This window comes from Pavona decussata, unplaced genomic scaffold, assembly GCF_977016875.1.
Source record: "Pavona decussata unplaced genomic scaffold, jaPavDecu1.1 SCAFFOLD_175, whole genome shotgun sequence".
In the NCBI taxonomy this organism is placed as follows: domain Eukaryota; kingdom Metazoa; phylum Cnidaria; class Anthozoa; order Scleractinia; family Agariciidae; genus Pavona; species Pavona decussata.
In genome coordinates this window covers 1,391,552-1,418,321 of record NW_028145586.1, presented here as the reverse complement: position 1 = coordinate 1,418,321, position 26,770 = coordinate 1,391,552, and the positions used below count along the sequence as shown (strand labels likewise).

Sequence of the window (26,770 nt, the reverse complement as noted above, 5' to 3'; positions counted from 1 at the left end):
CTCCACTCTAACTATTACATAAGCGCAAAATATATATTATTAATATTGTATTACAACAGAATAATACGCAGCTGCAAAATACCATTCAAATTTAATTCAAAATACAAAATACAATTCAAAAAGGGGCAGGAGAGGGAAGGGGCACCTCTAGTGGCTAATTTTTTAAGTAGAACTAGTCGTAAAAGAGCTGATCTAGTGTGGCGGAGTGAAAAACAAAATAGAAACCGTTTCTTCAAAATTAAATAAAAATAAAAACATCTATAAAATGACTAATAAGTTATTGACGTGGCGCTATGCGAGGTCACATTCGATGACAAATTGAAAGGTTTCCCTGGAGCTTTGAAGGAAGTGCGCCCTCAAGTGTGAAAGTGTGGGTGGGCAAATGTTTATACGAGGCGAAATCAACAGCGGACTATGTACTCACAGTAAGTGGATGGATGAATAAACCAAAATGATTGAAAGCATAGTACTACGACAAAAGGACAATAGACCAATTCCGATATACAGTCAAACCTGTATTGAGCGGACCCCATATTAAGCGGACACCCTCTATTAAGCGGACAGCAGCACAAGTCCCATCTTTTTCCCCCCAAACTTACTGTAAAAAAATAACTGTATTCAACGGACGGACGCGGACACCTTAAACTTGACTTTTAGGGTCCTTTCTATTGTTAAAAAGCTGTATTAAACGGACACTGCAAAAAGGATGCACGTTTTTAGATCGGTCATTTAACTTTGCCAAGAAAAAGATCTGTCACATCTTTGTAGACACTTAACAAACAGGAAATACGTACTATCTCTGTTGGCAAAAGTGATCAAATTAGTAATACGTGACCTCATCGACAAAACACTTGTATGGCAAACAGGAAATTCGTGTACCTAGAGACGTGTCTGTAAAACTACTTACATAATACAAATCCCTCATCAATTTCTGTCAAAACCAATTACATTAAAACGTGTCCCGTTGAAATATGTACTCACAGGATAACTTCTGCCATGCGAGCAGTGGTTGCTCCACCGGACACTACGCTACGAAAGGGCGAGAACCCTTTCGTGGTGTAGCGTCCGGTGGAGAAACCACTGCATGCAGGGTAAGTAGATCTAAACGATACCCACCGATTTGCTCACCCTCTTTCCAGTAATTTTCACTTTTTCTGGGTTTGTTGAGTGCTTTAAAAGCTTGGATAACCACATGGCCATGAGCTTTGGAACGCGCCCAACTACTTCCATAAGATCTGTTATTTCGTTTTGGTGTTCAGTAGGTTTTTCTGCTGGTGAATAAACCCGATCTGGTTTTCGGTCTGTCAAACACCTTTCCTTTCACGGGAATGGTATTTGATCCTTTCAAGGCCTTTTAATACTGAAGAATATTAATATGACCCTTTTAAGGGAACCTGTTTTCAGCGGACACCCCGTATTAAGCGGACATTAGCAAGGGTCCCGAGGGTGTCCGCTTAATACAGGTTTGACTGTACAGTCGAACCTCCCTTTGCGACCACCTCTCGTAAGCGACCACCTCTCATAAGCGACCACTTTTAGAGATGATTGTTTAAAATTTTCAATTGTTTTTAACCTCCCGTAGGCGACCACTTGACACACAATCTGCTGGATCTCTCACGGGCGGAAATTGCAAAATCTGTCCCTGCAACATATTGGCCTGCATCGATCATTACGGCGGACGCCGTATTAAAATCTCACAGCCGGAGCTACCGGAAGTGTCTCATAAAATAGCTCAGCATTAAAACCTCTCCTACAGGTGGTTGGTGTATCGGAGAATGCGCTCTTTTCGTTTTATAAGAATATTGTTTTTTCGGCCCAGGCTGAATATTCTTATTTTGCTGCCGATGTTAGGCTGAAAATATTCTTATCAATATTCTTGGATTATAGCCGTCGAACTGTCATTAGCATCGAACATTTGGGTAGTGCAGGTTTTTATTGTTTTCTTGGTTAGTTTTGTCATTTAGAGAAAGGAAGAATTTTATACGGTTTAGTTAAAAACATAATTGTATTTACAATGACGTATTATTCAGTAAGTGAGGAATGGAATAGAATAGAATAGCATAGATACTTTATTCAGACATTGCATCCATAGGTGAGCTACATCTTGACTAACAATTATAAAAGTGAATAAAATAGAATAAAAAATATCTCAACTAAAGTGTTCATAAACTGTATATGCTAAGTCCCTGGCAAAACTCTTCTTACAACGGACGGTCTTACAAAGGGGGGCGAACGAATTTTCTCGAGTTCCTGAGCGAGTAATCGCAATTGTTTCGAGCTGGAAGAAGCTTGTGGAGCCTATGCTGCGGATTTGTAGTAATCTCATCAAACAGTTTGAGCGTCAATGCTTCCCTCATTTCAAAAAGTGTGCAGAGACCAGATTGACCTAGGGCATCACTGTATGACAGACCGGGATAGATGATCCTAAGTGCCCGTTTTTGCAATCTCTCTAGGTCGTCATTTAAGTATTCTGAAAGAGCACGATGGTAAACTTGGCAGGCGTAATCTAGGATGGAATGTATACAGGTGACATAAAACAGTGTTGGCTCACTTGACGCAATGGAAGATCTCAATCTCTGCCTCGATCTTTTTAGCTGCCACACAGGCATATGACAATAAAAATCTGCGATAAAATATTGTAAAACATAGCACGACGTTTCGACGTTTCCAGAACGTCATTGTCAAGTGAAAGTAAAATAATGAAATATAAGACCCAATTTAAACACCCAGAGCGACTCCATTAGAGCCAAACTCTTTGTTTAACTTTCAATTTATTCATCTCTTCACTATATATACTCGACTTCATTATTTTACTTTCACTTGATAATGACGTTCTGGAAACGTCGAAACGTCGTGCTATGTTTTACAATATTTTATCGCGGATTTTTATCGTCCAATGTTTTACCAAATCCTTACTTATTCACACAGGCATACTTGGAAAAAAATCCAAGTGCTCCTATTAGGAGTAGATCACTAGTTCGGATACTCTACCACTGAGCTACAGGAGACTCATGGGAGCTAAGGCCATTAAACTAGGTTTTCGGGACAAACATCCTGCATACTGCTAGGATTGGAATGACATGTTTTACATATGCGCAATCTCGGGAATAAATGTGATGGAAAATTCTAAGCCTGGTGAATAAATGAGAATGATGTATTATTCAGAGAATGACACAGACATACTCGGAAAAAGGAAATCCGCGAGTGCTCCAGCTATCAGGAGTCGAACCTAAAACCTTCCGATTACTAGTTCGGATGCTCTACCACTGAGCTACAGGAGACTCGTGGGAGCTAAGGCCATTAAACTAGGTTCATGGGACAAACATCCTGCATACTGCTAGGATTGGAATGTCATTTGTGCCAAATGCGCGATGGAATAAATGTGATGGAATATTTTAAGCCTGTTGAATAAATGAAAATGATGTATTTTTTAGTAAGTGATATACTCGGGAAAAAATCCATGTGCTCCTATCTACAAATTTTCAACACTTAAAATTATATTCTTTTCCAATTTTCAGCCTCGGATTTATTCTTAAAATATTCTTAAAATTTCAGCCTCGATATTCTTATAAAAAAAAAGTGTACATTCTTTTTTTATAAGAACCTTTTTTATAAGAAGTTGAGGCTGAGATTAACTAAAATTTAAGAACATGCTAAGAACATTACCCAGGCTGAGAGTCAGTTAAGACCATTTTTATTACGACCAAATGTTCTTAAAAAGAACCGTTTAAATACGGATAAAATAATCCAGGTAAAAATTCAGTCTATATTGTCCAATTAACCCAAATAATAGGTGTCTTGGTCACGTCCGCATAGATTTATTGAAATACTTTTACAGATAACTTAATTAGCAACATCTTACGAACTTTTCAGGCTCAATTTGCCAAAAATAATAAGAAAATTCAGCCTCAGCATCAAAATTGGACGTTCTTATAAAAAAAAATAGTGTAGTCTGAGGCTGAATGATTGTCCGTAAAATGAGCAATTGGTCGAGAAGTGAAGCTTCGAGAGCAACTGTGATTTTTTTAAGGACAATCCTTAAGCGGCGGGCATTATCATCTGATATACGAACAAGCCGGAAAGGAGTTTATTTATTTTGTAAGCCTCTGATTAATTTCTAAAACGCGCGTGCCTTACAGCGGAAAAGACAAAACAGGAAGTGATGACCATGCCGTGATTGCAGCCAAAAACTGTACGTAAGCTTATTACAGTTCGCGAGATTTCATTTAACTTTCATTGGATTACAACAAATAAGACCTAAACCAGTGGGGTTTTTTCTTGCTTTTCTCGTCGAAAAAATCTGGCAATTATGATACCACGTGACGTGTTACTGCAATGAGAGCAACGGAAGTTAATCGGTGGCTTATAATTAACAATTATCCTGCGAAATCGCGCAGAATATCACCTGATACTTGGCCGACAAGGTCGCAGGACGAGTAGGCTAAAATCAGGGGATATTCCGTAAGATTGAGCAGGATAATTATTTTATAATTCAACACATTGATAAAAAAAAGCAGAGTTTTATAGCAGAAAGGCTAGAGGCGATATTTATTTTGTCATTGTTCTCCCCAACACACGAAATTACGTATATCGCAGGACATCTGTTGACTACGGACGACGAATATTGAGTGCACCATGACCTTATTTGGGCAGTGTTAAAATGTTTTGAAAAATAAAACGAAGCATTCATAGGGTTGCGGAGTGGTAGCAGATTCCAAACATCTCGATATACTTGAAAGCATACTTAGTATAGTTATTGAAAGCAAGTAAAATAAATTATCACTTTACGAAAACAGTCAAAGTATCTAACAAGACATTTCCAAGTAGAGGCACTTAATTGTACTTTATGCGAGAGAAAGTTTAAACAATACAAGTAGAACATAATTGTCTTAAAAACATGTTCAGTTAAAAATCCCAGCTGGTGGGAACCTGATCAAGTTGATCGCGGCGCGCAATCGCAAAGTCATGGATTTGTGTTCAGATATCAAGCTCGATTTTTTCTCAACCTTCCTTTTCTTTTTAAAGAGATGGAAAGTGTATTTCTCCCCACTGATCCCGATATATTTCTTATGGAGCTAGTTGGGAGAATCTGTTAAAACATCTAGACAATTTGACTTTAATGATCATCTCGTTTGTTCTTATGTCCAATATGTTTGATCAGGCGGTAGGATTGTCAGGAGAAATTTGAACTTGGTCACTCAATGTTTCTCTAAGTAAGCTCTATATGGATACGCCAGTTCAAAGTCCATATGCACTTGAGAAAACTATTTAATGTACGATTCGATGGTTTGACGTTTGTTCCGGCTGAAATATATAATAACTTCTTATAGGCCGGTTTAAATTCATACGTACGTATTCTTCGATCAGGTCGTTAAAGATCATAGCAACCCAATCTGCAATCTGATCGACTTTTCAGCCATTCACGTCTTAAAGTAAAGTGAATTGGCTGTTGTTTGTGCGGTTATTACATTGACTTGCTGCGAGTTGAACCGGTTTCTCTGGGGCTTGGATTAAATTCGACCAAAAATGCAAGGCATAAAATAGACCCACCCAAACAATTTCTGCTCTGAAATTTGGTGTATTCTGCCCACTGGTGTTTGAGGTACGCTTAAAGATTCCGCTTTGCAATAAGGTATTGGATAATGCGAAGATTTTATGGATTAAGCCAGTATCCTCCCGGCAGGTAAGTTCTGCTCATAACGTGGAGTTAGGTCACTGGGTACAAAACCCACATTACAATTTGGGTCTAAAAGGGATGAGAGTCTCTCGAAACTTTAAATTGCGTTAATCACCTCTGCACAACACTCGGACATATAATGGTATAACCTTTACTTCGGATTTTAAATAATAAAATCGTGCCTGGGATTAGACGCATTTTGTCATGCAGTTAAAATGCAGGCTTAGTACGGTCAAGTTTTCTTTTGTTATTTGTCACCGAGTTTGGCCCTTTGCCTGTGTTTTCGAAATCCTGCGAATACGCAGTAATTGGAGAGCAGGGATGGCGCAGTGGTGAGAGCATTTGCCTCCCACAAATGTGGCCGGGGTTCGATTCCGGGACTCGGCGTCATTTGTGGGTTGAGTTTGTTGTTGGTTAATTCTCGTTCTTGCTCCGAGGTGTTTTTCTCCGGGTACTCCGGCTTTCCCCTCTCCTCATAAACCAACATTTCCAAAGTCCAATTTGATCTGGATTATTGTCAAGCACTTTATCATGAGCCTCAAGCTCGGGAGAGGCGCAAGCCCTCCCCGTGTTATTGACGTCAAATAAATTACTTTACTTTTAGTTTTTTAGTACTTGCTTGACTGGCAAACGTGGAATTATATTTTTGTGGAATAAATACGACGGGTTCGGAAAGAGATCGAGCACTTTTTGGAGGCTTTGGTACTTTCAAGAACGCATTCAAGGAAATGTTTTTAAAATCGAAAGGCGTGAGCATTTTCGAAACAGTGTTTTCTTAATTGCGTTAAGAAAAATCTTTCAGATCCTAAGAATGGGATTACTGGTATCTGTGTTTCTTTAATATGTGGTAGACAGGATTTTGAAATCTTAACTGAGAGGTAAGCAGGGCAAATGCGTTTTGCAGACTGTTTTGACAAGTGGTTTTCCATTTCCACAAACGTAACTCCATATCGTTATTTCTAGGGATTATATTTAGGGTTGGTTTTGGGTCTTGAAATAGTACTAAAAGGTTTAAGGTCTTAGTCAACATATCATCTCCTTACGACATTTTTTAATTTGGAGTCTAGTTGTCTCAATTCCTCCAGAGAAAGTCTCCTAGGAGCAGCGGGTAATCGGAAAATGGTGAAATCCTTCAATGGCCAGGCTAGACGAGGTGCGGAGATGTACCACCATGAAAAGCAATCGGAAGTCCTCTTCCTGAGAGGAAAAATTGAAATTTAATGAGTTAAAAAGGTGTTTTATGGTCCCTGTTGGAAGTGTGATTAAGTGCAAAACACGGTATCACTTTCTTAACGGATTACGGAGGAGGTGGGAATCGGAAGACAACAAAGGTGTGTCGCATTGAGGAACAATTGTACGCGCTCCAAAGCTAAATCATCTTTATAGCTTATCCCAGATATGCAGCATCCACGGTGTTGAATTTCAATTCACTGGCACGTTTCTTATCGCTCCAGAATTATGAGACTAAATATTTATAGATGCCATTGTGTTTCTCGAAAGTTGTTTTTATTAGGTTGCAAGACAAATTGCTTCTGTCGCGAAGTTCACAGTATACTTTGAATCTTTCCTGATCTCGCTGTGATCCGGCGACGACTTGTCTGGCTGTCAAAATCACGTGTCCACTATTAGACGACATGAAATAGCAATCGTTGAATTGTATAAAAGCTCGCGATATCTGTCGAAGTTTAATCTTGACAGGTTGACCACCGGAGAAGAAGCTAGCTACCTGAAAAACAAAGTGTACTGAGCATAACACTTCAAGCGCGTGGCAGATCCAATCTGAGTAAGTCGTCGTTTTTGTTGCCTTTAGAAAAATGTCATACACTAACTAAAGGAGAATGAGGAAACAATTGTTTGAAGCAAACAAATTCGAGGATGATAACCTTCATTCATAACCTTCACAACAATCTTAAAACTCGCGAGATAGCAAAGGAATCACGATAAGAGAACTGCAGATGGCGGGATTGTATCTCATCTAAACTTCAAAATCTGCGAATTGCATTAACCCATTGAAAATCAATTAATTAGCAATATTTCAGTCATTTTTCTCGCCTGTCTCTTCAAATGTCCGTCAAGGAGTTTCTCTCAGGAAGTATTAGATCAACAAATTTACTCAGCGCGAATAAGCAGTTCGTTTAATTGGGCCACGCACGATCCAACTATAATTATCGGTTAATTGCTTCGGTTTGGCTGATTGTTGATTCGAATTGAAAGTTGTTGAAGAGCATGCATGCAATCCAACTCACCAACGTGTAGCTATGAATGTGTTCCCAGAGAAGAAACAAGGAAGGACTGACATTGTTAAATGATCTTTTATACTGTCTTCGCAAACTGCTTTTGAATGAGATTGTCCTGAAGTGCAATGTTTTCTCTTAAAACAATCCAAAACATTTCAAATCTGCATCAGTTAACCCGGAACACTGAATCCGACGATTACTTTCATCAAATCAATTCCGTCTCGTTGCGTTTTTTAGCTGCTTCGTTTTTAGCTTGAAAAAAAAAGAGAAACATTCTTCAGACACTTCGACATATTAAAAAAATCAATTGTGACTGAGGAAGGCGAGTTCGATCACTGCACATACGGTATTTACATCAGGACTAAAAGGTTATTTGAACACGGAATAAGCCTCCTACGCAGAAGCAATCTCTGGGCTCGTCACGCATTCCAAAGAGCGTCTGCCGTTGGCCGGAGGTTAATTTTAAAAAGCTCACACGGATGTAAATTGTATTTCAAATCGTCAAAAATTTCCTCTTTACGTCAAAGGACAATTTGCAAATTTTCTAAAATTTCCACTGTAACTCAAAAAAAAAAAGCCTAACAAGCCCATCACGAAAGAGTCGGCTTATCGAAAGCTTTCGTGAATTGAAATTGTCAACGCATTCCCGCATCCACAGACAGACACAAAGTCTAAGAATTGGGTTTAAACTGATGGCACCAAAGGTTTAAGACAGCCATTCGGAAAACGCGATAACTGAAATTATCGAGGATTGGCCTCAACACACTTTAAATGAGTCTCTTACTGTTTTCAAACCTGTACTGATAACACTCGAACATGTCTCATCAGGAATACGTGGAGACAATGAATGTTTTGTAGAATTGCTCTCAAGCTTTTCGAGTGCTCCTGATAAGAACTCTTTGTCTGAATTTAAACGTTGGTGATAAACTCCTTGTGTCAGTGCGAGTTTTCACACTAGAAACAGACGTAGAGTGCAGCCATTCAACATTATTTGTTCAGTTTATAAGACTCAAGGTCGCTTTTACTTAACGGTTACATAGACAATGCATCGGTCGAGAAGCGTCATCCAGAATGTATGTTCTGACGATATATAGCCTGGAGGGGCACTCAGTGTTAAACAGGTAAACTCGAGAGTCTTTGACAATGCCGTGATAAAGGTTTGATATTGAACTCCATGGCTAATTATGCCTTGGCAAAGGCATGCATGACGCTGTCAGACAGAGAGATGGCAATTTGGGATGACTGGCCCAATGCCCCTTGTGTTGGAAGCATGTAGCACTTCCTTGGGTGATAGCCATTGTAATCCGGCGTACACTTATCCATGTTTCAAATCTGTTCACTCCATGTGGGTATGGCACTCGTCTGGTGGTTTTTGAAAGGAATGTCGCCACAGCTGTGGAGAAGTACTGATTTGGTAGTTGAGGCAAACAGCTGCAAACTGACAAGCTTCGCTTTCAAGAACTCTGTAGCTTCTAGACTGACCTATGCAGCTGAGCTGCAATATATAAACTCGTTCACTCATAGTGAAGATCAAGCTTCCCAGTGAACAGAAAAAATATTGTCTTTATAGAAGAGAGACCCTTCCACAACTTAAGCAATCGCGAAATTGAGAAAGCCTGAAAAAATCAGGTTTGAACGGGATTTGAACCCATGACCTCTGCGATGCTGATGCAGTACTGTACCTACTGGGCTATCAAACCAACCGGTGGGAGCTTGTTATATACTTGTGTGAACTCGTACTATACCCGTGGAGGATGAATAAATGAATATGAATATAATATAATGAATCTTTCACCCGCAGATCAAATGTGATTCACATATGCACATTCAAAATGTTGTCTGTCAAAAAACAAGCTCATCGCGATGAGCTGAATGCAATCAAAAGTCTCTGTCGTGATGCATTTTGAATCATTTTGGGTTTTTCACTTTCTCATGCTCTGGAGCAAACGAAACTAGCAAACAATGTGGTAGTAGTAATTTTCACTTTTAAAACACAGGTGTTAGCATTGTGGCTTCCAAGCCAGCAAACAACAAATTCAGGCGTGGTACGAGTTTTAAAAGGCCAGGAACATTTTTTCTCACGTTTTCGAGCGAAGGAAGCTAGAGAACAATGTGGTAGTTTATCTTATAGTTTAAATCTTACAGCATAAGGTTCAGGTTGATGCAAAACCTACTGTCTACTCACAAGCCAGTGTAAACAAAAAATTCTAGTCGTGGTACACGTTTTCAAGCGAACGAAGCTAGAGAACAATGTGGTGGTTTCTCTTGATTTTAACTCTTATAACACAAGGTTTAGGTTGATGTAAAACCTACTGTCGACTAACAAGCCAGTGTAAACATAAAATTCTAGTTATGGGACGAATTTTAGAAGGCCAGGGACGCCTTTTTCAGTCTCATGTTTTCGAGCGAACTAAGCTAGAGAACAATGTGGTAGTTTATCTTGATTTTAACTCTTACAACACAAGGTTTAGGTCGATGCAAAACCTACTGTCGACTTACAAGCCAGTGTAAACAAAAAATTCTAGTCACGGTAAGAATTTTAGAAGGCCAGGAACGTCATTTTCTCATGTTTTCGAGCGAACTAAGCTAGAGAACAATGTGGTAGTTTATCTTGATTTTAACTCTTACAACATAAGGTTTAGGTCGATGCAAAACCTACTGTCGACTCACAAGCCAGTGTAAACAAAAAAATTCCAGGTGTGGTGTTAATCCTCTGTGGTGACTCACGACCTTGTATGTTTTAAGAATTATATCCGTGACTCAGCTGGAACCCAAAGGGAAAAAATTGTGACTTCTGCTAAAAATACACCGCCATTACCTATTTTTGCCAAAAAAAAAAAGAATGCGTTGGGAGGTTTGCATGTAACTATTTATGGAAAAGAAAACAAAGTCTAAGGAATATACTAATCTCGAAAACAGGAAACCCCACGTTGTCAATGATATAATCCATGCATTGCCTTTCCAACTTGGCAAATTTTCACTTAGTGGCAATAGGGAACTTAAAGGGGAAGTATCATGGGGTTTTTGGTATCTTTTGTTAAAAATGATGAAATAAGACCTTCAATTAGCTGCCAAATAATTCTAGAACGACGAGAGGAAAGAAATCAACTCAATTCTTGAAAGGAACAATTCGTGATCTGTTCTAGCACATTTTGGAAACAAAAATGCAAGAACTTGAAAAACATAAGCCTAACATTTTTCAAGTTTCAATCCATACCGGCCTACTCTGTCTCTGGCCAGAGGCACTAATCGACAATTTTATTGCACTGGAGTGATAATTTATAACAAACTTGACAATTCTTTCTTTGTTTCTGCTGACAGACAAACATTTTTGGGTTTTGAAATGACATCAAATTTGCGTGATACTTCCACTTTAAGCAATGAAGACGCCGCAAAATGATAGGTTTAATGAGCAAAAACAAGCGCTCTGCACGTGCGTTTTAAAGTATGGTACATTTCTTTGCCGTCTTCTGCAAAACAACGACGTAAAATGACCAAATTCAAGCAGGTTTCGTGGAGAACGTGAACACATGACGGTGAATTTTTCATTCTCTTTCTAACCTGTCTTAACTCGAACGCCACTCTTACCAATTTGGTTCCTGGTTAGTTAGAGGTTTTTTCACGAGTTGAAATTATAGCAAAGTGGAACAAATAAAATGAATTTATATTTTCAAGTGACGTTTTCGTTGCCGTCGCTGTTGTCGTTGCTTAAGTTCCCTAACTTTCTTTTTTACGGATTTCCCTAAATGAAATTTGGACTGGAACACAAACTTATTACAGTATAATTAACACCAAGACGTTCTACAAGATGTAGACTTTCGGAACGTCGCGGAGTTTCCACATTTAGTTCCTTGTAAAAAAAGAAAGAATCTTCTCTTTACAGTGAGCCAAAACATCTCGCAGCTTTTTTAACTGAATATTGCGCTGCTCTGTGCAATTAAAGAAATGAAGTTAATATTTTCCAGAGACAGACATATTTAACTCAGAAATCAAAATAACAAACTTTCGTGTTGTTCTCCAAGCTTCAAAGATAAACCATGTCTTTAAAACTACAATTTTATTTTGCGATTTGGTGCTTTTATACGGATTTAACGGGATAAAAATTTCGTGACGTAAAAGAGGCTCAGATGGTTTTGGCGAATCTAGTGAAGTATTAATTAAAATAATCACCGTTGAAAAGATCGAAAACAACAAGGAACTTCACGAAGAACACAAACAAAAAGCAGTTACTTTACAGAGAACTTAATCGGTAACGACATACCGGTTGGTTTCAGGTTTTCTTATCGCTACACCAACAACAACAAAAAACAACAACTTTATTCACATTTCCTTGCTTTTCAAAATTTTCAAATGAAAACATATCACAAACTTAATTTATAGTAAAAGTCTGCTATAGTGCTATGGAGGTCAGCATTCCATTTTGACTTCCTTCGGAGACAAGAAATAAACTGGTTGGGTGCATGTATGCAATGTGCTCTCCCCGATTGGAGTAAACACACTGCTATTCATCCAATCAGAAAACGACTCGCGCGTTTTTCCCTCGCTTGACAGCGGTTACATGTTTTCCCGCGCTGAAGCACCTGACATCATTTCATTATTTGTTTTAAAAGCAAACAATTGCGTTTCTTTACCATGGGTCAAAAGTTGGCCTTCTTCGAAAATCCCTAAAATACGCTTTAATAAATTTTACAAGGATTGTTTATGGGATTTGCGCTCTATTTGAGAGCTTTGGAAGATTGCGGTAACACAAACACCCTAACAGAGACTTGATTAGGCTAAGCCGCTTAAGACGCAAGGTGAAAAATGTTTCCTCTTAGACATACAAATACCGATAGTCTACAGCCAAAGACGCAAGCCATACGTATACTCTTTGGAAAACTGTCATCTTGATTAATTAATTTCGGATTAAAAAAAACAACAAAAACTGTTCAGCTCTTTTTTGTATATATATATATATATATATATAAGAACGTCTACGTTTTGGGCTGAGGCTGAACTTTCTTATTATTTTTTGGCAATTTGAGCCTGAAAAGTTCTTTTAAAAGATATTCTAAGTTAACTGTTATAGTGTTTCAATAAATCTATGCAGACGTGGCCAAGACACCAACTATTTGGGTTAATTGGACAATATAGACTGAATTTTTACATGTATTATTTTATCCATGTTTATACCGTTCATTTTAAAAACATTTGGTCGCCGAATAAAAATGTTCTCAGCTGACTCTCAGCCTGGGTAATGTTCTTAGTATGTTCTTAAGTTTTACGTAATCTCAGCCTCGACGTTCTTACAAAAAAAGCCGGGTTCTTACACAAAAAGTGTCTTTTCAATTACCGTGGTCGTAAAGGCAAGGAATGGTGTGATGTAAAAGCACGAGAACTACCTACGTTTGTTCCGTTTATAATCTATTTTTGATCGGTGATCATGAATGCCAGCTCACAGCGGGTAGCCTCCGGCTCAAGCCGGATCATCCCTTGCGCTGTTTCAATTCTTTTTCTCAGTTGCTTCGCAAGTCTGCGGCTAGCGCTGCGTGAAGTTGTGGTATTTATGCGTGGAGTTCAAATTCCATCTGGCGAAAATATACAGATAAACTGTGGAACTAGTCCGAAAAAAAACCAGCACAGATATTTTTATTCGTTGTTAAAAAAAAAACGGTCGCAGCCACAGTCACTGGCACTGCATGTTTTTTCGTCTTTAATATTTGAACATTTCGCTTGACTGCAATAATTCGTGGACTGTCCTTGTAACATCCAATTTCAGTGAGTTTGGTTCGTTAGAAGTTTATTGGCAAACGGAACAAAAATTTATCCTTCTATCAGTCTGATGGTTGCATGGAGTCATTAAAAATTCAATGTTTTTAAAACCAGCATATAGCATTAGGAACATCAATGAACCTTCCACGGGTAACTATCAGTTGATGGCTATTGTCCGGCTCGACCACTCTGCTTTAAGTGCCGGATGGATCAGAGAATTTATTCTGCAAAAGTCAACCATGAATTCCCAGCTGAGCGTTAGCCCTAGTAAGGAAATGGGAGATCGCACGAGGCAAAGAAACAAATCTCCGACCTCGTCGGGTATCGATATATCGAACCCAAGACCTTCGGATTTGATCGTCCGTTGCTCTACCGAGTGAGGTATGAGGGCAGACAGGGGTAAGTCGTGGGTGATTATGGTGGTAGTTACTGCAATGTGAATGCGGAAGGGTACAAATGAATGTTGTGCCTCTTGCACTAAGGACACAAATGATGGATGCAGAGAATTAGCTCTGCAGTGTGTGTTAAAGTGCTAAAAATGCTAAATTCACTCTGCCTTACTAAAGCCGTTTAGACATGCGATTTTTGAATCAGCTTTTGTCACACTGAACCTGCAATTTTTTTCGTGCAAGTTTGCAAGTTCAAATCCCGCGTTTAACCCAGCTGCGATTTCATTGTGATTTCTGCGCAATTCGCAGTACTTTTTCTGAGAAACCCTTACAAATTTGCATCAAGTTTCAAACATATTAGAAATCCGTGACAGCACAACGATAAATTGCGCTGATGTCGTCTCTATAGCTTACGAACTCGAGACTGCAACTCAGTTGAGCGCAGCGAAAGTTGCATTAACAAAGCGCGACAAAAATCACATTCGTAAACGAGACCGCTCAACTTATCAATGACGACAAAAATTGGACCTCTGCAGGGCCAACTCTTACATCTTTGGTTGTTCCTGATTTTCTCTAATTTTCTGCTTGTGGAATGAAAAAAAATGGATACGATTAATATATCAATTGCTAATTAAGTCTGAAAGCTTTAATAACAGGCCTGAGCACATATATTTTCGGTAACTATCAATAAAACGTCTAACTGTTGTTGATTTTGAAAGATAATACATTGACATGATCGCCAGAATTATAGCTTAGAACTTACTTAGGCAAAAATAATTAATAAAATGGAAAAGGTCCAATACAAACTTGAATTTAATATTCTGGAAAAAAAATTGTGGGTTTACCTTGTGGAATTAAACGTTGCAAATCGAACAATTTCCATTCCAAGCTCTCTTGGAACGAAATCTCATAAACCAATTAACTTTGTCTAATGAAAATAACAGGCCGGAGACTTTTGCCTTTTCGGAAACTGTTAGCTTGACTTCTTTCTTACCAAAATGCTGTTTTTAATAATTCCCCCACAAATGAAAGGAATTCAAAACTTGGCCACGTTACGAAATTAAACCGTGGAAAGGTCACATTTCCGATCGGTCAGAAAACAAACAAAGAAAAAACAAACAAACAAAACAATCCAAACAACATAGATCATTTCAAAGCCAAATCTCTCGTTTGTCTGCGGTTTTTACAGCCTTATCCCCGAACAAATGTCTGATAAAATGACGTAGCCATTCTCGGGGTCCCTAGAGTTGGCCCAGGGCTCTCCGCCAGGCTAGATGTTTCTGTTTCTTTTTCCGACATGTTTTTTGTCTTGAACTTGATCTCTCAGATTTCACTGCTTTTGGTCTAAAAAGAGGCATCTATTTTTGAGTTAGTTCGAGTGTCTCATAAGCGAATTCCAGGCTCCATGCAGGCTTAGGTAAACAGACAGTAAGAATCTTAAGGACGCTAAACCAGTCCGCATCTTCCCCAGGCTTGAGATTTCTATGCAACACAAGCGGGTTTTGCTTCTTGATTTTTCTGGCTTGCGAACAATCACCCCGCAGCCAACGACGCTAGTTTTTAGACGCCTAAAAGAGGCACACGGAAACGTTACGTCCACGATGTTGATGGAATAAATCGCGACTACTATACAAAGCCATACACGCTTATTTTATTGGAGTTACTGTATTTTCAAAACTCATTTTTAAATTGATTTTTTTCCTTGATTTGGATTTCCCTTCAGTAAGTCACAAATTATTCATCGAAGACATTGTTTTTACTGTGAAAGTTTCTAAGCAAATTAGAGACAAACTACAATAAATAAATTGCCGCTTGGCTGAGGCATAGGTTAGCAATACTGGTGCAAAAACTTGTACAAGATAACAACAATATAAAGTGCAAACATTAGAGAGTTTGTGCGGCTAACATTTGCGCATGCGCCACTGGGCTTGTCATTGCGGGTGTCCATGCTGAAAAGCAGGGCCAAGTTGTTCAAAGCCCGATTAAGCTAATCCTGGATTAACGTGAATGACTTTGATTCGAGTTTAATTACAAATTAATAAGAATTCTTCAAAAAGATCGTTGTCCCTCAGTTTAAACTTAGACTTTTCGTTTTAATCAGGGATGAGCGTTAATCGGCTTTCAAACAATCGGGCCCAGGCTTGCGTGCGTTTCCCGCACTTCTTTATTGGAGTTCAGCACGTTAACTGAATTGGTGTTTTTGGTCAGTGTTCGAGTTGCTATGATTGGTTAGATGTGATGGTTCTAATTATGGCTTTGCAACAGTCGTGTTCAACGCTTTTCTTCACTGAAATTCCCTCGTCGGCAACTCAATTGGGCAAGCAGAAGATATATCACCGCTTTACAACTATTGTAGCTGGCAGACACCGCGTCCACAAAGTGTTCCATAATTTAGAAGATTCTTGACCTCGGCAGTACACCGCCGAGGGCGATCGATATCTTGTGCTTCGGCTAAAGTCACGAACAGACAGGCTGGCCCTGCCGGTTTCAACAAGCACCCTTTGGGAGCAATTTTGACAAATTTGGACATTTCAACTTTTTGAACTAAACTGTGAACGAACCGCATCGCTAACGGAGAGCAGCCAACATCTCGGCGAATGCAAATGCATTTTATACGTTAGAAATTTAGACCCAACATTTAAAGGGGGTGGAAACCACTTTGAACACGACATAGACTGCTAAGAGCATTCACTGAGATTCTTGCATTTTAGAATTTCATTCACAAGAAATGGAAGTAATCACCTTGTAGAACATATTAAACAGCGCTATATAAAAAAAAAATACTGCTTGTGAAATGGCCTACAAGAATAGCCACAAATTCGGACGTGATACGTCATCTACAAGACGCAAATTTAAGGAACGTTGCATAGCACAATGAACAGAACCACAGGAAAGTACCGCTCAGTAGCTTTTATTTGAATGGTCACACTTTAGGATTTTATCCACAGACTCAAAAATTATGACAACCACCTTCTACAGCATAATAAATAACACCAAAGGAAAGTACTGATCAGTAGCTTTCATTTGAATGGTCACACTTTAGGATTTCATCCACAGACTCAAAAGTTTGAACCACCAATCTACAGCACTGAAGAAAGTACTGCTCAGTACCTTTCATATGAATGCATGGTCACACTTAATGATTTCATTCTCAGAACCAAACATTAGAACCTCTGTTTATATCACAAAAAGCACACTGTAAGCAGCACCAAAGGAAAGCAATTCTTTATACACGGGGTCCAGGGGAGTTCAATGTGATCGCAACTGAAGAAAATTCTATCTTTGAATGCCTCACCTTGTTCACGACGAAAAAATTTGAAGGCCGCCGTTTGGTCTTTTTTTTTTTACTTGCACATACCGTGGGCGAAGAAACGTTGTTCGTTGTGCAACGGATATTGCTCAGGCGGTCACCGTTTGCTGACTGTATATATTTTAAACACGATGGAAACCGTGTTAGGAGCCGGATAGACACATGATCGAAGGATATCAAAACAGTTAATAGTTAGGGTCAGTTATTAAAAGACGGTTTAGCCGGTGTTTAACAAAACCACGGTCTAAGCCTTTTTCAATTTTGCCAACAGTCATATCCGCTGCTGATGGTAACAAGAAGGCTTGCATCCGAGACTAGAAAACTATTTATCTACTTAAAATAAACCACTTATACACAGATTTGGAGGCCTAATCCGCGGCCTAAGTTAAACTCTGTTTAAATAACTGGCTCTTAGGATTCACAAGGGGCCATGGCAAATCTAATTGCACAAGGCAAAAATGTGTCCAAAACGTAGGTGGGGAGGGACCATTGGTTCTCTCAAACCCTGACCTTAAACACGGAGCGATCCTATAAAAGGGAAGGACACGCCCCCTTTGAAGCGCTTTGTTGGCTTCCAAACGATCAGTATAATGGTGGATGACGTCTGTAACGGTCGAGGAAAAAAGAGAGAAGAACTATCGTTTGTAAAATCGAAGAGGGAATCGATTTATCAACAAAAATAAGCTAAACGCTAACCATATATCTTGTAAAACACCAGAAATTAGCGAGATTAACGATAATAACGGAAATAATCAAGTTTCGTTGCCGCAATCGAAAGATTATACGAAACTTACCTCGAAATTCAAAATCCTTCTACCAAATACACAGTACAAAGATCGAAACTCATTATAAACTGAAGCCTGCGACGAACTGGACATCTGTATCCCTCCATCTGAACATGCCGATAACCAAAACGAGTTTGTGTTGTTCGCCAAAACTGGCAGGATTTTCAAAATTTGGCAGAAGTTCTCCGCTAAACGGCCGCTCGAGTCTTCATGTTGGGTTCAAGTTCATTACCGCTTGTGTATCTATCGATCACGTACGTGAAAACTAACTCTACTAATCCGCTGGAAGTGGCAGTAATAAATTCTAAACTTTTATGCACAAGTCAAAAATAAAAACATCTTAACACATTTCGTACGTGATCATGCATATTTGCATAATTTGCTAATTCGAAAAATCACCAAAGATATAAACAAAACACGACTTGATGTTACTCTCATGTATCTTATGGATGAAATGATAATGGCAATGGCTCTCGCATCAGTATTAAAATTAGCCAGTACTAAATATATTGTAAGTTTATACAGTAAGCAATAGAGAGGCCGACTTCAAAAAGATTGCCAGCTCCGTCGTCTTGCATGCGATCGCTCGCCGGTTGAGACACTTCACTTTTCTCAGTCCTCCGTTGCCCGCTCCGTTGTTTCTTCTAGGCTTCGCTTCCGAGACTTTGTGTCTTTACTTAGCTCTCCCCCACTAAACGACACAAAGGATCGAAGCGATTCCATCTCGGAAGCCGGTTTCAAAAGAACAACCTATTTCGAGACAGAGTTTGTTTACGAACTTTATCCTAATCATTTCGGAAATATCTCGAAAGGATAAGATTTTACCAGCCGATAAATGAATTTCCGATCTCAAAATAGACGGATAAGTTAACTTTCCAAATTCTTCTCCTGTAGCCATATTCGTTGGATTGATTTTGAACAAAATAATTCGACCTAAAACAGCTTTTCCACCGACTTGTCACGTCCTTTTCAATCGAAGTTGCGGGAACTTGAACGTGCTAAAATAAGACCTTTGGTAATCAACCAATCCGATACGCGCGTTTAGGATTTTTGATTGACAGTCTGAACCGTTCAGCCTGGTCTTATAGGATCGCTCCGTGATTAAACGATCAATGTGTGTGGTAAGACTCAACATCTCATTTTGTGACTCCAATAGTGATCAGCATCTTAATTCTCCTATCGATACAGGAGCCAATCAATATAGGAATTAAAAAAATGCTGCCAGCAAAAGAGGTCGTCCTAGTCGAACTAACACTAAACACATACCCCATGTAAACTACACCATACATTACCATAATCTTTATTTAGACACGATGGGCCAGATATTTAAAAAAAGCCGGTCTAACTTAGGCCGTGGCTTCAGACAATCAGTGGGCCTCCAAATCTGTTTATAAGTGTTTTATTTTAAGTAGATAAATGGTTTCCTAGTCTGGGATACAAGCCTCCTTGTTACCATCAGCAGCAGACGATGTTAAGATATGACTGTTGGCAAAATTGATTACGGCTTAGAACGTGGTTTTGTTAAACACCGTCTAAACTATATTTTAATAACAGACCCGATGAGTTTTGAAGCACTGTTGCAGGGTCATCTGTAGATACTAACGGCATCAGTTGAGATCTTAAATTTTGTGTTAGAACTATGCTTAAATTAAACTAACGTTTTCTCGCTAACGAAATGCCCCTACGGCTTCTAAGAGCACTCAGGATTCCTTGGGTCTACTTCCCTAAATAGGACGCTGTATTTTAATTTTTGCATGGCAAATTTAATAAATATCAAATAACAAGAACTTCCGAAAGAGTACAAGTGACTTTCTCATTGGGGGAAGAAAACCATAATAAAATTTTAGCGATTTTTCCTGAACACAAGAGAAGAACTACAAGAAAACAAATGGATCTTTTTTTTTCTGACTTGCAATCCATTTCCAACGTGGCCATTCTTTGCCAACAACAGTAATTTATAATTTAAGAACTAAATGAAACCATTTTTTTTTCGGTTTTTTTTTTTTATTCCGATATGTCTTTTGTCTTTTTAATGTGACAACAAAAAGCGTGACATTTCAAGACCCCAAAAGCGACACGAAAACCTTAACACCAACCAAGGGCCTCACTCCCCTGGCGAGGCTCTCAAGATTGTTGCTAACGGGTCATAAGGTGATGATTAAAGGAGCATTGTCATCCATTTTTAGTGCCGGTTAGTTTGAATAGCCAAACGATATGTTTGTATCTATAGAAACAAAAAAACTGATAATGGTTTAATTTGTTAACAATAACCGTACTAGTGAACAGAAACTAATCTTAATTATCTTTGGCTGCGGATGGCTAGGATGGAAATGGATTGCAACTTGAAAAGATTGGCCAATGTTTTCAAGTTCTCCATGTGAATCTTAGAGAAATCACTGAAAAACTAATTAAGGTTTGTTCTTCCTCCGAGAAATCACTTAATATTTTCCTCACGGTACTCTAAGAGCAATTTCGCGTTAGACGAAAGGTCAGTTCTTAGTTAAATATTTGAGCAATTTTGACGAAAACACCAAAAAATCTTAGTGAGAGTGCCCCTCCCAGATGAACCATCATGGCGTGCTTCGTGCGCTTTGCATTGTGTGCGGAAGGAAAGTGCTTATACCATAATGTGGCTTGAAGACAATAAAAACGTTGTTAATGACCGGGAATAGTCAAGAACAGTTGCTTGGCGCCCAAATTTTGGTAAATTTATTACCAATGTTTACTACCCGTAAACTAACCGCTGAACTGCGCATATGCCGTGTGCGATGCATACGTCGCAATAAATGGACGTTCAAGCTTACAGCTGTATATTTGCACACATTGATTTGAATTCAGTGCAAATCTCATGCCCGCTCAGCCCAATGACGTCGATATAGGTCATACTGGCGCGAAATAAATATCAAAACAAAAAGGATATTTTTTCAATAAAGGTATTGCGTTTAAACCGAATTTAGTGCACAAAACGTCACAGGAAAGACCATTTACGTCAGAATATTCCATGTGTTTTGCCAAGAATTTGACACAGCTTTAGGAAATGTCGAGAATAACTACGCAACACGTCAATGTTAATAACCGAAGATTTCGCGCGCCTTGGCCAGTATTTTTTATCCCCATGTATCTCCTTTGCCATGGCAAGGATGCAGTATAACATGACTTTTTCCAGATTTTATCGCAAGTTCTGTAACCAAATATCATTAAATTGCAACCTTGACTTTGTAACGCAGGCAGCTGGTCTATATTAAAGCATATTGAAAGGCCAGAGCTTTCGTTTAAATAGAAAACTCACTTGAAGCTTCGCACATTTCGTAACGAAGTCAAGTTGTGACCAGCTTGTAGGAAGACGTAAGCTGCCAAGATAAGATGTTCTGCTTTCGCGATCTGAATCGAAAGTTCCCTGATCTGACTGACAACAAAAACTTCCTCGACATCAAAACGACCTGACAGTGATTCTCTCCTGGATAAGTTTAGTACAGCTGATCAGGTGGAATTTAAACGTGAGTAGCGCGGCTAAAAACCGATCTCCTTGCTTGTAAGTTAACTATACCATCGCCGAACATATACCTCTCTTTCTAGCATTCGCTTGAATCAGAAAAGGCATTAAAAATCTTATAATTAACACACTTGCATAATTTGCCATTTTGCATGGAAAAGGCGTTTACATAACGACGTCGGACAAAACTGATCTATATCGTTTTTTTGTGTTACCGAGATATTCAGATATTTGTGTTCAACCATTTTGGATTCATTGCGACTATACCACTACTTCTACCAAACTGTTACATTCTATGATATTTTATTCGAACTGCTTGTTATAAACGTGTGGAGTAAAATGTTCTAATCTTAATTCAGATGGAGGTATGCCCTTACGAGAGGGAGGGGAGAGATAAGGGAACTAGGGGAGAGGGGGAGAGGGGGAGGCGGAGAGGGGGGCGGGAGAAGGGGCGAGAGAAAGAGGGAGATTTCAATCGGTAGCTAAATTTCTGCAGTTTGTCACACTTCTGAGTGACCTTAATTCCAAGGGACATTTGTTTGAACTAGCAAACACAGTTGATCTCCCTTAATTATGTGGTTAATTGTAATTAAGCGAGAGCGGTATCAGCAATAATTTTTCTGAATTTACGAGTTGCTGGTACCTTTTCAAAAACAACTTGCTGCCCTTTGTTCTAATCCCACAATTTCATTTTATTATCCCGAAAGCTTACTAAAACGGGCCATTAATTGTCCTATGTTTTGAACGATCGAGGTGGCACTTCACACAGAAAACTTGTTTCTTTTTTCAAGGTAATGAAATCCTCATTCCGAACATTTCAAGTTAAGCTATTAACTCGAAACAGATCTGTATTACTACTGTTGTCAAAACACTTTGAATGGATACATACCTAAATAATTCCAAAACGAAAATAGCATTTTCAATACAAAACGGACAAACTACACAAAATGATATCTAAACTTTCAGTCTTTCAAAACTATAACTAACAAAAATAGAAACGTTGCGCGCAGTTCTTGAGAGCGTTTCTTTTATCCTTAAAATTTCGTAGCAAATACACGGCGCAACAACTAACGAAAAAGTAAGCTGGGTATGTGTCATAAGAGCGTCTCTTTAGAACAGTTTCGTCATTATAGCAGACATTTTGCGTTGTGCATTACAGGTTGGCAGAATTGACTGGGTGACTATTCCCCGATTCGCTGTGACCACGGCCGGGCTCCAAGCGTCACCTCTCGAATCGCTTTACGGTAGCCACCAAATTACCTCATCAACTCAATTGATACTATTCCCTTATAGCCAGCTATCGCCGGAGCTTCGTCTCTGGAATGCATCATTTTCAGTAAAAGTGAACTAAATATCTTTGTATACCTTGTGGAATCATTTAGTTTTACACGAAAACAGTCCGACTTCTTGTCGCGTTCTCTCTCTGCATGAGCGATAGTCGCCTCTCTTGTGTCTCGCTGCATGACCGGACAGCGCACCCGCCCGTGCCAGGACAACTCGGCCTCAATACAAACAGATACATGACCTTGATATTTCTGATTTGGCTTTGAATGACTAGCCAAGCTTGTAGACGGTCACGTATAACTTAAGTACGCGGCCTTTTTCAACTCAAGAGCAACAAAGGTATTTTTTGTTATTCGGCGCCATTGTTCGAGTTTTAGAAACGAAACGTTTCTGATATTCCCAAACTTCGTGACGTCGTGAGTTTTGCAGTGGCGTCAATAAAACATCTTTGATTCGCGTTAACAAAATTAACTAACCTGTGACAGGAAATCCTAAAATGCTTTTTCTAATTACGAGAGAAAGGCGTAATTATTTCTCTTTCTTTCCTTTTGGCGCCACTAAAAGTAATATATTACGCGATAAAAGTTTGCGCTAATTGAAGTTCATCCTTTGTTGGATTTTGTATTAGCAGTTGCATGAAAAAAATGCTACCAAAAAGACATTGAAAAATCCAAGAGTTTGCACGGCTCATAAGCGTTCTCTTTTCAGGCTTTTGTTTGTTAATTGTCAGAGTGCGGTTTCTTGTGGCCGAAAGCAACAATACTTGAAGAACAAAGAAACTCGAGAGCAATTCAGGCCATTCACCGCAGATATCTGGCGCCAGCTTTCTCTGAGCTTGTTAGAATTAAAGAATCGATATTTAAGCTTTGATGACTCACGCGTTGCCTGTACAGACAGTTGGCCCAAAACATTTGGACCGAACAATGACAAACGTGCGATAATTGTTCCAATTACACCTAGCTTGGCGGTAAAAAGGCGTGCTCAGTGAAAACAATATAAACCGCAAGAGTGACCGAAAATAGTTTATTTCTAAACAAACTCGAACGGACAGCACTTGTCTTGCGTTGCGGTTCTCTTGCGCGTACAACCAGTCAGGAAAATCTCTAAGTGAATCTGATTGTTTACCACTGAAACGACACTACCTTTCTTTAGCAATTGGTAAGCTCATTTTAAATACTAGCTATTGAAACTTTGCGCGCGAATTTGGGGCTCTTACGTTTAGAAGAAACGAGTTTACATACTTTGTGACCTCTGCGATTGTTAGCTTACTTCAGCGTTGTTTGAGGTCTCTTAAAAACTTGTGTTATCTTTATTTTTCTTGTAGTTAAACGTCCAGTATTGACGACAGAAAAATCACCTGCAAGCCGACTGCAAGCGTTGTGCAAAGGTAACCGATCTGTTTTTCTAGAAGTCTCTGCTTTATTAACTGTGAGTTCCGTCGAGCTAATTCCGTACCGGGGCACGCAAGTTCCTTCCTTGTCGTACGTCGATCCACAAATGCGACACACGTGTAATATAACTCAATCAAAACAATCAAATACACTTCAAACAAATAAAACATGGAGCTTAATACCTTATGTGCGTAAACTCGTTTGATAGATTGCACTATTTTGTCATGAAACTACTTGAACCAAGTTGGACGCCAGCCTTGCACATCGATGCGACTAATAGCTACTGTTTTGATCTGTTCAAGCGAAGCGGAAACTGTCTGCGGTAGCGGCAAAGAAAGCGGCCCCGAAATACGCGACAGAACACAGAAAAATACTGTTTCAATTTTTGCGTGTCAAGTGCCGGACTAGATCTGAGAAGAATAGGACCAATATAACGCAGTCTTGAAGTACGAGCTACGTAAATTCAGCGGTTAGTTAGAATATTTTTAGCGTGTTGTGAATTCTCAAATCGATCTCGGATATGACGAAGAGTCGGCACGCGTTGAGAATAATATTGCAAGAGGCTTTATATAAAGCGCGCATTTCAATTCCATGTTATTATGCTTCCTCCTTCCGTATGCTGGTGCGGCTCTTCGACGTATGCAATGTAAGAGAATGAAATGTGCTTTGCTGTTGTGCAAATTAAGAAAACGGTTTGTTTAAGTTGAATGTTCTTTTTTCTTTCTTTAGAATGGGACTCCTGAACTTCAGCCGTTGCTGTTTTGTGATGTTTTTGATTTCGATGGATCTGCGATTTCTCCGTTGTTCTCCAGTTCCGATGAAGCCTGATGCCATTAACAGTAGATCCAGCGCGTTGCCTGAAGAAGAAAAAGGACAACTCTCACAGGGCTTTCTCAGAAAGCAAGACATTGAAATGTCCACTCCAAATCCTCCGTCAGCTTTGGAAAACCTCGTAGATTCAAAACTGCCGCAGCGTCCAGCCGAGTTTAACGATTTCAAACCAAAGAGAACCAGAGAGAATAGTGCTTTACCAAAACCCTTGATCGCCAAACAAGCGTTCATGCAACTGGTTGGTTCGCGTCAAGCAGCCGAAGACAAGCATGGTTTGACAACGCACGGTACGCAAGACGAAGATAACATTCCTGCGAATCCAGAAGTCCATGTCAGAAACAACGGACAGGCGCAAAATTCTGTTTTACTGCCACATTCGCAGCCAGCTGTTCACACCGATTTGCCCCTAAAAAATGGCATGTCCCTAATAAACCTTGGTCACCTGGATCTCAAAACAGACTTGTGCAAAGCTTATCACTTCAAAGAAACAGTGAAGCACCATGGTTTTAACAGCGTCACCATCGATAACAACATGTGCTATGGACAATGTAATTCTTTTTACATCCCCAAACGATTTGTCTCTTGTTCTTACTGTGCGCCGTCGATACAGGAGGTAGTTAGTGTTCGGCTGGAGCGCCCTGGACAGAATCCTGATTTTGTGATAAAGAAAGTTACAGTTGTCAAAGAATGCGGTTGCAAAGACTGCGGGCTGGAACATCCCTAGGACAAGAGGAACTCCTGCACCTCAAAATGATCCAAGCCGATTGGCGAAAATTGTGATAACAACAATACCTATTCCGGCAAGAGATTTAAGCCGAGGCAAATTGAAACCATAAATATCACAATTTTAATGTACTGGCATCAGAAAATGCACGTCTATACTGAGAAAACGGACGCTGCATCACGCCAAACATCAGACGTATATAACTTCGGGAACGCGGCGTATGTCAAGCAGCGGATTAATGGAACAGACATTACTGGCGTAGTCGACCGATATTTTAGTCATGTAAAATAGAATATATCGTCAACGTTGTAAACAGAATGTTTTTAAACATAATTAAGGCATATTTACTAGAGGCGATGGCTTCCATATTTAAACAGATTTCGAATCATTTAAAAATGGCGAATACATGTATAGGAACAACGTACGCATGGTGGAAAACTAACCAGTAGTTTAAAGAAACAATATTTTATAGCAGAAATACTTTATATTATTCAAAATGGAATGACACTGTATTAACACACAAGAGTAATATATAATGATTGCTCTTTTTCGGTTGAAAAACCGATTCAAAAGAATTGTTAATGATATTTTGCAACGCGGCGTCGAAGTAATATTTCGACCCGAAGGAAATCAGTTTACTACGAACTGCACGGTGACTTTCTCAGTGACAAACAATGGATTTTTTCTAGAAAAGTTGCTAGTTATTGTAAATAGCAACTGGTATTAGTTGAATTACAGGATTAACATACGGCACTATCTTCGCAAGGTGCCGACGCTTTTTATAGCCAAACAATGTCACTTGAACAATTGTGTAATTACATTTTAAACGATTTCTGAAGAATAAAGCATGAACAAAGCCTGAAAAGGACTAAGGACCGTTTCTTGAGAATTCTGTCTT

At 39.2% G+C, this 26,770-nt stretch overlaps 1 protein-coding gene and 1 long non-coding RNA gene across 7 annotated transcripts in view; one reads left to right on the top strand and one right to left on the bottom strand.

The window, feature by feature from the left end:
• Positions 1-2,051: 2,051 nt before the first annotated feature.
• Positions 2,052-26,770, bottom strand: part of LOC146463558 (uncharacterized) — a 50,203-nt gene continuing 25,484 nt past the window's right edge. The window contains exon 3 of one of the 2 annotated variants that reach the window (XR_014856882.1): positions 2,052-2,506. This is a non-coding gene — a long non-coding RNA (uncharacterized LOC146463558). The other variant, XR_014856883.1, reaches the window with a different exon arrangement.
• On the top strand, positions 6,997-26,737 carry LOC146463561 (uncharacterized). Of its 5 annotated transcripts, none has more exons than XM_085084316.1 (3): positions 6,998-7,460; positions 24,251-24,313; positions 25,047-26,737. In XM_085084316.1, exon 3 carries the CDS (start codon positions 25,048-25,050, stop codon positions 25,870-25,872), a length of 825 nt encoding a protein of 274 aa, XP_084940442.1. In that variant the 5' UTR covers positions 6,998-7,460; positions 24,251-24,313; position 25,047; the 3' UTR covers positions 25,873-26,737. The 5 variants fall into 5 exon arrangements, with proteins under 5 accessions (XP_084940445.1, XP_084940442.1, XP_084940444.1 ...); XM_085084317.1 differs by lacking the exon at positions 6,998-7,460 and adding an exon at positions 20,483-21,646; XM_085084319.1 differs by lacking the exon at positions 24,251-24,313 and having other exon boundaries at positions 6,997-7,460.